General features: G+C 41.9%; 1 protein-coding gene across 1 annotated transcript in view; it reads left to right on the top strand.

Annotated features, from left to right (window-relative positions):
* Positions 1 to 7,574, top strand: part of ugp2b (UDP-glucose pyrophosphorylase 2b) — a 58,350-nt gene extending 50,776 nt beyond the window's left edge. The window contains exons 8-10 of the mRNA XM_043696714.2: positions 1,239 to 1,481; positions 5,853 to 5,957; positions 7,027 to 7,574. Coding sequence (XP_043552649.1) covers positions 1,239 to 1,481; positions 5,853 to 5,957; positions 7,027 to 7,134 — 456 coding nt within the window. The 3' untranslated portion in view covers positions 7,135 to 7,574. The remainder of the gene's footprint in view (positions 1 to 1,238; positions 1,482 to 5,852; positions 5,958 to 7,026) is intronic.
* Positions 7,575 to 12,538: the final 4,964 nt, after the last annotated feature.

Below are 12,538 nucleotides of genomic sequence, written 5' to 3'. Positions count from 1 at the left end.
TGATATAGCTCGCTTAACAGGAATGAGGGAGTCTACCTTACGCACCATGATGACCCTCTGTCCCTGCATTAACAATATTTTGTAAGTATACTGTGTTTAATTCTGTTTGTTGATGAATATAATTTATACCTTCATTTGGGCTGTGATATACTTTTGTGGTAGACTTCTGGGTAATTTTTGAGTGATCATGAGTAATTTTTTTCTGTTCTGTCCTTTACCCCACTTTTCTCATGGGCTCCATTATATAACTGATTTGGATGGGAATATAGGATGTACAGTTAGAGTTTGCAGATGACAGCAAAATTGGCGGTGTATTGGACAGTGAAAGTTGCCTCCAAGTACAATGGGATCTTGATCAGATTGGCTGAGGAGTGGCAGATGAAGTTTAATTTAAATAAATATGAGGTGCTACGTTTAGTTCAGGCACATTGGGGCAGGAATTTTACACTTAATGGTAAAGTCCTGAGGGGTGTTGCCGTACAAAGGGACCTTGGAAAGTAGCTCCTTGACAGTGGAATCGCAGGTAGACAGTGTGGTGAAGAAGGCATTTGGTATGCTTGCCTTTATTGGTGCATGCATGGAGTATAGAAATCTAGGAGTTGGGAGGTCATGTTGCAGCTGTACTGAACATCGCTTAGGCCATGTTTGGAATACTGCATTCTATTCTGGTCTCCTTGCTATTGAAAGATGTTGTTAAACTTGAGAGGGTTCAGAAAAGATTTACATGAATGTTACCAGGGTTGCAGGGTTTGAATTGGCTGGGGCTATTTTCTCTGGAGCGTCGGAGGCTGAGGGGTGATCTTATAGAGGTTTATAAAATCACGAGGGGCATGGATAGTGTGAATAACCAAGGCCTTTTCCCCAGGGTAGGGGAATCCAAAACTAGAGGGGATACATTTAAGATGAAAGGGGAAAGATTTGAAAGGGAGCTAAGGGGTAACTTTTTCATGCAGAGGGTGGTACATGTCTGGAATGAGCTGCCAGAGGTGGTGTAGGCTAGTACAATTACAGTCTGGATGGGTATATGAATAAGAAGGGTTTGGATGGATATGGGCAGGTACTGGCAGGTGGGACTAGATTAATTTTGGATATCTGATTGGCATGAACCAGTTGGCTAAAGCGTTTTGTTTCCATGCTGTACAACTCTGTGACTTAAAGTTTTGTCTAATGTTCATGAAATGCTGTGGCAAGTTATTCTAATGTTCAAGTTGTTTTAATAAAATTGTTCTTTTCAACAGACATTGGATGATGGTCGAAATGTGATTCAGCTGGAGACAGCTGTTGGTGCTGCCATTAAGTGCTTTGAAAATGCTTTAGGTATTAATGTGCCACGTAGCCGTTTCCTGCCTGTCAAGACCACCTCTGACCTGATGCTGGTGATGTCCAATCTGTACAGCCTTAACGCAGGATCCCTGACAATGAGTGACAAAAGAGAATTCCGAACTGTGCCTTTGGTCAAGTTGGGCAGCTCCTTTACTAAGGTACTGTGTTCTGCAGATGCCAATTAAATACAATGAACCGTATGTTATCTTTGTGCCAGTATCGATCCAGTATCCTGTTCAGCTTTTACACAGTTAGAATTGGAAGCTGTGCTGAACTAATTTGCTTTAAGTACTAACTCTTCCTTGTTTACTAAATTGGAATCTGAAATATCTTATTCAAGTGCTTAATTATTTTAAAAACCATAGTTATAATCTGTATAAATAATAGTCATTTCCTGTATCATGATTGAACCTTCAAAGTTTAACAAACTTGCTTGAATCCTGACCAATGTTTTCAATTTATTGTTCATGATGCCAAGATTTGTTCAGTTCAGTGACTTCATAAACTAACTGCTCTCAGTTGTATATAACTGAAAGACCAGCCCAATCCTAATATAAAACTGGAAACAGTCAGGCAGACTGTGAAGAAAGAAACAGAATTAAGGTTTCAGGTTTGTGACCTTTTTGATTCTATCTTTGCTGGATTTCTGCACAGACACCTTTTCTTTTGAATGGAGGTGAACTGGATAGCGATGAATAGGAAATATTTTTAAGTGTATCCCTTCTGCATATTCTTAACTATATGGGGTTTGGAATGACTTGGGAGTGTCCTTTTGTAAATTCTGGGCTGAAACCAGTTGAACTAGTAATAAACCAAGATTAAACTTTGGTTTAAGACCATAAGACAGGAGCAGAAATTAGGCCATTCGGCCCATCAAGTCTGCTCCATGTTTCAGTTGTGGCTGATAGGTTTTCATTCCTGCTTTCTCCCCGTTGGTAATCAAGAATGTATCTATCTCTGTTTTAAATATAATCCATGACCGGGGCCTCCACAGCCTTCTGTGGCAATGAATTCCACAGATTCACCACTCTCTGGTTAAAGACGTTTCTCCTTATCCCCATTCTAAATGGTCTCCCCTTTACTCTAAGGCTGTTCTCTCGAGTCTTCGTCCCTCCTACCAATGGAAACATCTTCCCAACGTCCACTCTGTCCAGACCGTTCAATATTCTGGAAGTTTCAATCAGATCCCTCGCGCCCCCAGAGTCCTTAAACGTTCTTCACATGTTAAGCCTTTCATTCCTGGGATCATTCTTGTGAACCTCCTTTCGACCTACTCCAGGGCCAATACGTTTTCATGAGGCATGGGCTCTAAAATTGCTCACAATACTCTATAAGGCTCTGGTTAGATGACATTTAAAGCCTCAGAACAGCATCCTGCTTTTATATTCTAGTCCTCTTGAGATAAATTACAACATTGTATTTGCCTTCCTAACTACTGACTCAACCTGCAGGTTTACCTTAAGGGAATCTTGGACTAGGAGTCCCAAGTCCCTTTGCACTTCAGATTTCTGAATTTTCTCCCCATTTAGAAAATAGTCCATGCCTCTCTTCTTCCTACCAAAGTGCATGACTTCACACTTTCCTACGTATTTCATCTGCCACTTGTTGCCAACTCTCCTAACCTGTCTAAATCTTTCTGCAACCTCCTGCCCCTCCACCTATCTTTGTATAATCTGCAAACTTAGCCAGAATGCCCTCAATTCTTTCATCCAGATCATTAATGTATAAATTGAAACATTGTGATCCCAACACAGACCTTTGTGAAACACCACTGGCTTCCATCCTGTGAAGGACTCTTTTAACCCCACTCTCTGCCTCTGCCAGACAGCCAGGCTTCTATTCCTGCTAGTACCTGGCCTCTAACACCATGGGCCTTTATCTTACTCCACAGCCTCCCATGCGGCACCTTGTCAAAGGCCTTCTGGAAGTCCAGATAAATAACATCCACTCGCCCTCCTTGGTCTAACCTGCTCATTACTTCCTCAAAGAATTCTAACAGATTTGTCAGATATGACCTCCCCTTGATGAAACCATGCACTTTCACATCTTCAGAAATCTCAACCTTCATAATGGACTCAAATCTTACCAACAACTGAGCTCAGGCTAATCAGCCTGTAATTTCCTGTATTTTGCCTCACTCCCTTAAGCAGGGGATTACATTAGCAATTTTCCAGTCCTCTGGGACCCTCCCTGACTCCAGTGATACCTGAAAGATCACTGCTAAAGCTACCAGAACATCTCTTCAGCTAACTCCTCAGAACTCTGGGGTGTAGCCCATCTGGTGTAGGTGATTTATCCACTTTTAGACCTTTCAGTTTTTCTAGCACCTTCTCCTTGATGATGGCCACCATACTCATCTCTGCCCCCCAACTCTCTCGAATATTTGGCTTATTACTTGAATCTTCCACCCTGAAGATTAATGCAATGTGCTTATTCTCATCCTCAGCTATTTCTTTGTTCCCCATTACTACTTCTCCAGCATCATTTTCTAGTGGCCTAGTGTCCACTTTTGCCTCTCTTTTGACCTTCGTATATCTAAAGAAACTCTTACAGTCTTTCCTAAAATTACCAGCTAGCTTACCCTCACATTTAATTTTCTCCGTCCTTATTTCTTTCTTCGATGTCCTCAGTTGGACTTTGTCACCTTTCCAATCCTCTGGTTTCCCACTGTCCTTTGCCACGTTATATGTTTTTTCTTTTGCTTTTATGCTGTCCCTGACTTCCTGGTCAGTCATAGTTGCCTTATCCTCCCTTTTGTATGCTTCTTTTTCCTCCGGATGAATTTTTGCTTTGTCTCTCTAGTTACTCTGAGAAACTCCTACCATTGCTGTTCCACTGTCTTTCCATTAGGCTCCTCTCCCAGTCAGTTCTGGTCAGCTCCTCCCTCATGCCTCTGCAGTTGCCTTCGTTCAGCTGTAATACCATTGTCCTTACTGGTATGATTCCATTCCGCAGTGTACGTAGGAGGTGGTGAGTGGGTTGGGAAATAGAAAGATTTGCTCCTAGCATGAAGCTGGACTTGTCTCATAACACAGACACATTGTGTCAAACTGCAATGGTATACACTGGCCAAGACTGTTTATTCCCTGGATATAGCAGTCTACAAAAATAAACTGTATCGTGATGAGTTTTCTTTCACACTGGCTGTGTGTGTAATGTTTTATGACCTATATTCCAGTCATTTGATCTAGTCTGCAATTAGGAAATACTGCTCAGCAGATTCAAGTTCATTTTAACGATAGGTCAGTGTAGCAGCTGATGACACTGCATATTGAGCTGCTTAGATAATATGATGCTGGCAATAGACTTGCTTCCAGTGGCTCACAATCCACATCACAACATACTTCCATCTGTTAACCGTGTCTGATAGCCAGCACATGAACCAAAAACAGAAATTGCTGGAAAAGTCTATTATTTAGATTAGAGTACTTGTTGGGCCAAAGGGCCTGTTTCCACACTAAGTCCACACTGACCTGCCGAAGTGCAACCCACCCAGACCCATTCCCCTATATTTACCCCTTCGTCTAACACTACGGGCAATTTAACGTGGCCAATTCACCTAACTTGCACATTTTTGGGCTGTGGGAGGAAACCGGAGCACCCGGAGGAAACCCACGCAGACACAGTCAGTCGCCTGAGGTGGGAATTGAACCCTGGTCTCTGGTGCTGTGAGGCAGCAGTGCTAACCACTGTGCCACCGTGCTGCCCACAAAAGCTCAGCATATCTGGAAGCATCTGTGGAGAGAAATCAGGACGTGGAGATGCTGGTGTTGGACTGGGGTGGACAAAGTCAGAAATCATGCCACACCAGATTATAGTCGAGTGTGTGGTGCTGGAAAAGCACAGCAGGTCAGGCAGCGTCAGATTAGCAAGAGAGTTGTTGGGGCAAAAGCCCTTCATCAGGAATTAGATTCTAGTCTAGATTCTAGTTTATTTGAAATCCCGAGCTTTCGGAGTACTGCTCTTTGTCAGGCGGAGTGACTTTACCTGATGAAGGAGGAGTGCTCTGAAAATGTTTGATTTCAAATAAACCTGTTGGAATATAAGCTGGTGTGGTGTGACTTCTGACTGGGAGAAATCAAAGTCAACATTTCAGGTCAAATGACTTTTCCTCAAAACATAGATGTTGCCAGACCTGCTGAACTTCTCCAGTAAGTTGTTTTTGTTCGATTTACAGCATCTGCAGGTTTTTTTTCAGTTTTTATGTAGCCTGATAAGACGGCTGACCATGGTGCAACACCTCTATCGATGTTTAACTGTCACCTTGTAAATTGACAATGGTCATAGAGTATTTCGCCTACTGATTAGCATTTAATTTTTGAGAAAATCTGAATATAAAACAAAGATCGATGATGCTAAGAGCAGGTTCTAGAATACTTTCCTCTGAACTGGTGCCAGAGGTGGGTTTTGCGTTCAGTGCTAGTCCGGCTTGCTATAGTAATACTATACAGTTCATTTGGGTTAATAACCCTAACAACACGACAGGTTATACATGAAAATAACTCAAAGCCTTGATTATTTTTGACCAGGTACAAGATTACCTGAAGAGACTGGAGAGTATACCAGATATACTGGAACTGGATCACCTTACTGTTTCAGGGGATGTCACTTTTGGGAAGCATGTTGTATTGAAGGTCAGTAAAGGACTCTAGTGTGTTGAAACTTTATTATAAAGAGTGTATTTAATTCTTCTAAATTGCTACTACAGAATTTTCTAATCAGTGACATTGTAATATCATGACCTAAACCAGCAACTGCAGTATTCCTTTTAGGAACAGTTCAGGCAGGCGTGCAGATGATTAAATTATGACAAATCATTTTTCCGCCCATGAGAAGTCAAAGTAATTGAGTAACTTCTATTTTTATAGCTGCTGTTTAGTTTTGCAAAAATGTCACAAATTACTATTGATGTATACATTGACCTTTTTAATTCTTTGAACAAGTTGCCCAAATTTTTAAAAGTATTAAAGTGAACTGTCAATGTGGATAGTTGCCAATTTGCAGTGTCACTGGTATTTGACATAGTGGCTGTGTCTTAAACCCACGTACCTTTGCAACACAAACTTTGATACCTTTCTTACAGTAAGTAAAACTGGACAATAAAAGCTAGTCAGCCAGTGAAGCTTGCATCTCTAAATGAATAAAAACATATTTTTTGGGTGTTAAACTCACAGATACTAATGTGACTCAAAAGGGAGCTATATGCAAAAGTATTTTTAGAGCTGGACAAATGGGGTTGTCTTATAGAAGTTGATTTATAGGTGAACAGATTAGTTAGAATATTACTGCAAGATCCCAAAGGAGATGTCCCTGCTATATGAATAGTACAGTGGGACTTTTTCTATCCATCTAAAAGAAGATAGGGTCTTATAGTTTTGATATCTCATGAAAGAACAAAGAGTATTATAGAAAGAAAACAAAATGATAATTTAGTGTATATTGTCACATCTTGGGATTGAGAAGTTTCAGAATATCATAGATATGAGTGACATGGTACCACATTGGGAATGGAAAGTTAATGTATCTCTGAAGTGTGCTGTTCAGGGAAAACCAGAATCCTAACATGGCACAATGAGTAGATTTAAAAGTATTTTAAGGATAGTATTGGCTTTTTTGCTAATTATGATTACATCTAAGATACTTGGAATAATTTTGATTTTTAATCTTGTGTACCTATAATTACACTTATTTTTCTGTATTTAGGGAACAGTTATAATTATTGCAAATCATGGTGATAGGATTGACATACCCCCTGGAGCTGTATTGGAAAATAAGATTGTTTCAGGTAATCTACGAATCCTGGACCACTAAAAGGGACAGTTGTGACTCTAATCTACTGAAAGTGCTTCATTTTATCATGTAATGCGTTACCCATGTGATTCATACATTTTATGTGCATTAAATTGCTAGGAGTACATGCTAACATTGGGTGTGAAATGACTTGCCTCTTCCAGGTAGCTGTTTTCAATATGTTTACTGTGTTAAAATGTACTTTGTTGCCATTTTTTGTGGAGATTTCAAAATCATGACCTGCAGAGAGCTCTAAGCACTTGTATTTAAACAGCCCAATGTTGTATTGTGATTGAATTTTGTTCTTTTAACAATACTCTCAATTCAGTCTGGTTCTTAAAAATTATTCAACTTTGTGTTAAATTGTTTCCAGCATTAAAGTGGTTAAAAGTTTATGTTCAAAGCTAGTACATACTTTATACACGGTCTTTGAACAATAATAAAATGCAATGTGAAAAGTTTTTTGTGTTCTGCTGAAGATTTGCTAATTGTTGGCAATAAATCCTAAGGATTTCATCCCAAAGACATCAGATCAATTATAGTCATGGAAACCAGCTCCATCTTCTCAACATGAAGGCACTCTCTTTCTTTAGTTAAATGTACTGGAAAAAGTACTGAGGGTAGATCAAGTACTCAGGCTGGGTAACTTCAGTATTCAGTCACAAATTAGCTCTGTTCTGACAGTACCATGTGGGACAGGTCATGAGGATGGTGCTGAGCTGGAAGTTTGGAACTGGGGTAAGATGGTGGGAGGGGAAATGAGGAAACTGGTGAAGCCCACATTGATGCCCTGGGGTTGAAGGGTCACGAGTCAAAAGATGAGGTGTTCTTCCTCCAGGCATTGGGTGGTGAGGGAGTGATGGTGGAAGAGGCCCAGGACCTGCAAGTCCTCTGCAGAGTGGGAGGGGGAGTTGAAATGTTTGACCACGGGGCAGTGGGGTTGATTGGTGCGGGTGTCCTGGAGATGTTCCCTAAAGTGCTCTGCGAGAAGGCATCCGGTCTCCCCAATGTAGAGGAGATCGCAGCGGGAGCAACTGATACAATAAATGACATTGGTGGATGTGCAGGTGAAACTTTGGATGTGGAAGGCTCCTTTGGAGCCTTGGATGGAGGTGAGGGGGGAGGTGTGGGCACAGATTTTGCAATTCCTGCGGTGGCAGGGGAAGGTGGGTTGTTGGGGGCTATGGACCTGACCAGGTAGTCACGGAAAGTGGATAGAGGTGGGGAGAGAAATATATCAAATGTCAGTGGATGATGTGGTTTATGCAGTGGATGATGTGGTTTATGCAGAGGTTGGTGGAGTGGAAGGTGAGGACTGTGTGTATGGGGGGGGGGCGGGGGACGACGATGTTCTGTCCTTGTTGCAGTTGGAGGGGTGGGATGTGGATGAGATGCATTGGAGGGCATTTTCAACCACTTGGGAGGGGAAATTTGGTCTTTAAAGAAGGAGGCCATCTAGTGTGTTCTGTGGTGGAACTAGTCCTCCTGGGAGCAGATGAGGCGGAGGAATTGGGAATATGGGATAGCATTTATGCAGGAGGTGGGTGGGAGGAGGTGTAATCCAGGTAGTTGTGGGAGTCAGTGGGTTTGTAGAAAATGTCAGTGTTGAGTCGGTCATCATTGATTGAGAGGTCTAGGAAGGTGAGGGAGGTGTCAGAGATGGTGAATTTAAGGTCGGGTGGAATGTGTTGGTGAAGTTGATGAACTGCTCAACCTCCTCGTGGGATCACGAGGTGGTGCCAATGCAGCGGAGGAAGAAGTGGGGAGTGGTGCAGGTGTAACTACGGAAGATGGACTGTTCTACGTAGCCAACAAAGAGACAGGCATAGCTGGGGCCCATACGGGTGCCCATGGCTACCCCTTTCATCCGGAGGAAGAGGGAGGATTCGAAGAAGAAATTGTTGAGGGTGAGGACAGTTCAGCCAAACAAATGAGTGTGTCGGTGGAAGGGTACTGTTGGGGACGTCGGGAGAGGAAGAAGCAGAGGGCTTGGAGGCCCTGTTCACGGCAGATGGAGGCGTATATGGATTGGATGTCCATGGTGAAGATGAAGTGTTGTGGGGCCGGGGAAACAGAAGTCTTAGAGGGTGAAGGGCGTGGATGGTGTTCTGAACACGTGGGGAGTTCCTAGACCAGAGGGATAGGACAGTATAGTGGTGGGTGGAAATGAATTCGGTGGGGCAAGAGCAGGCTGAGATGATGGGTCTTGGGAAGGAGGTAGAATTGGGTGGTGCAGGGTTCCTGAACTGGTAGGTTGGAAGCTATGGGTGAGGTTGTGTATGGTCTGGGTGATTGGGGATGGGGTTGGGGTGGTGAGGTCATGGTCGAGGGGGTGGTAGGAGGAGGTGTCTTCGAGTTGGCACCTGGCTTCAGGAATGTACCTACTTCACCTCACTCTCACCAACACCATAACATTTTTAATTCAGTATGCTGAAAAAAATAGGAAAATTAGACCTTGATGCTTACTCTGCTGTTCAGTAAGATCCTGGCTGATTGAAGAATCAGTCTTTGTCCTCATCTTCCTTTGCTCCTTATTGCTGTCAGTCACTGATGTAACACTGACAGGGAAAAGAATGACCATGTTCAGCAAATGGAGGTGCATGAGAGAGAGAGATATAACCAACAAGTAGCAGATTCCCATTCGTTGCCAGCACTGTCGTGGATTTATGTGTGCTTTGTGCAGCATCATCTGCCTAATTTAAGTGTACAGCAGTGTATAATGTAAGGCTAAAACTGCTGACCTTTACCAGGAATTTGTTGCTCCTGGGAAAAGCATTACAGGAATATCTTAGGCAATAGCAGGGGGAAAAAAACCTGAAAGGCAGCCAGCTGCCTTTGGAGCCAAAACCTTTCATCATTTATAGCAAAGTAAATGTGATTCAAAATGGAAAATAAACTGCGTTACCATGGAGAAATATATTCTGTTGACTAAGTAATTCTTTTCCCAGATTTTGAACCCATGCAATGATCTGTCCCTCCTTTCAACTGTGTTTACTTTGCCTCTACTCCTCCTAAGGCTTTAGAATATCTCCTGTCCTTGGTTTCCTTTCTCTAGTGTATGCTTTCCACTCTCACAAGCCCCCCACCCCAGCCCCTTATGCATTTCTTTGTGTCTCCCCCATTCCTCTTCCAGTAAATGGTTGAAATGAAAAAAGACTTACATTAAAATACTAGAACCACAGTTGGAAGATTTATTTTCACTAATTGCCCATGAGAGGGTGAATTTTGAAACTGGATGATAGATTTTTGCTGAGTAGGGGGATTAAGTGTTAAAGAACTGAGGTGATTAGTTTTAGCTTTACAGACTAGCTGTGAGCGAATCAAAAGTTGGAACAAGGTTGAAGGATTAAATGGAATTTGTAGGGTGCAATCATTTGAGTAGTAGAACCGACAAGTGTAACAAGACTCTAATGATATGTCTGTGCCAGGAAGGTCCAGACGTGAGCTTGAGGGAAAATATCTGAAACTCAGTGAAGCTGAAAGAAGTGTTGCTTATCTGATCTTGACATGGGGGTCTGGACAGTTGGTTCATAATGCAGAGTAATAACAGAGTGGGTACAATTTCTACACCAGCTGATGCTGCAATGAAGGACTCTCCTCAACATCTTCCCTCACCTGTGACCCTCTGGCTGAATGACCACCAGGAAGAGAGCAGCCCTACGGTCCATTAAGGACTACAGCGACTTACCTTTACTTTTACCTTAATGTGGATCACAGCAGAGCTGTCAAAGAATGCATGTTACACGAGCAGAGGTACCACTACAACACCTTATTAAGAAAACTAACCACAATTTCATATACAGTACTAGAATTCTTTGCAGACCATAATCTTTATGAAACTTGGTACTATTAATAATTACAATTTCCTCAGACACATCTGATTTCAGGACAGTCACAAGGAGCTCTATGTAAAGCAAACCATGTGGGGCACTGAAGCTTTAGATTAGGAAGGGGCATTACTAGCTAATAATATCAAACATCCTTCAAACTTTGAGGTCACATGGTTTAAATTATTGCAAACAAGAGTAGCTGTATAATGAGTTATAGGTAATGCAGGGGAGAAGAGATACATAAATTGTTGCCTGTCCTGATTGCTCAGCAAGACACATGTATTGTGCTTTGCAACTGCAATTAGTGAATTGCTGATTTATGTTTTAAAAAATCATTATGGCTTGTGGGCAGTATTGGCTGGGCCATCATTTATTGCCTAGCACTGATTGTGCTCAAGTAAGTGATGGAAAGCTGCCTTTTTGAACCAGTGTGTACGAACACTCACTATGCTGTGAGGAAAGGAATTGAAGGATTTCATTCAGGATTTTTAAGTCAGGATGGTGTGAGACTTGAAGGGGACTCGCAGGTGGTGGTGTTCCGAGTCATTCTGGATGTAGTGATTTGGAAGGTGCTGTTAAAGTCTCAGTGAGAACCAAGTAGCTGGCCAGACCAGGGTAAGGATGGTAGATTCCCTTCTGTTCACCAAACAGAATTAGTTTGATGACAGTTGATAATTTCATGGTTCTCACCACCGAGATCAGCTTTCAGGTTCCATTAATCAAATGTGGAAATTTGTTCCACCAGCTGGAACTGAACCCATGTCCCAAGAACATTAGGTCAGGTCTCTACTCTTCTTTTAAACTGAATGTTGATGAAGCTTTACTTTGAGTTTACAATGTCTACAATGCTAGGTCCCTATTGCTAGTTTGGTGATATTACCACAATATCAGTCTCTTAATTCAATGTTGAATGTTTAGGCACAAAGGATGCCAATTATCATTAAAATTGTTAGTCTTCAACATTAGATAGAGACAGACAACAAAAACAGGTCACGGAAAACAAAGAAATCTGAATTATAGATAAAATGCTGCAAATACTGGGCAGATCTGGGAGCATCTGTGAAGAGAAAAATAGAGTTAACAACAAAGCCCTTTTATCAAATCTCAAATAACAACTGAATTTGTGCAGATCATTAGTAAGTAAATAACATACAGTTCCAGACATTCCATCATAGCAGAGATTTTCAGACTTCCTTTACAGAAACCCCTCCAGACATTCAAATTCCTTTAATTATTCATTTCTCTTTATTTCTAAGCAACAGTTTGTTGCAAAAATACCCAAGAAACCCAATCCAGTTAGTCTCAGAAATTGGATTGGGATTGGGTCGTCCTACATGTTGGTAATCACAGAACTGAGCCATTGAACATGAACTCAAAGGCTGATGTCAGAGGGTGGGTGTCAGATTTCTGGGGCACTGGTACTGGTTCTGGAGGAGATGGAAACTGTACAAGCCAGATGGTGTACATCTGAACTGCAGCAGGATAAATATCCTTGTAGGGAAATTTACTTCTGTTGTAGGTTAGGATTTAAAGTTAATTGGCATAGGATAGGAAACTGTAGGCAGATTCAGAGCAGGCATCGGGAGACAGAAGTT

The sequence above is a fragment of the Chiloscyllium plagiosum genome, unplaced genomic scaffold (assembly GCF_037043375.1).
Source record: "Chiloscyllium plagiosum isolate Xiang-an unplaced genomic scaffold, Cpla_swu_hap1 HiC_scaffold_10, whole genome shotgun sequence".
NCBI classification, from domain to species: Eukaryota; Metazoa; Chordata; class Chondrichthyes; order Orectolobiformes; family Hemiscylliidae; genus Chiloscyllium; species Chiloscyllium plagiosum.
This window is presented reverse-complemented; position numbering and strand designations above follow the sequence as displayed.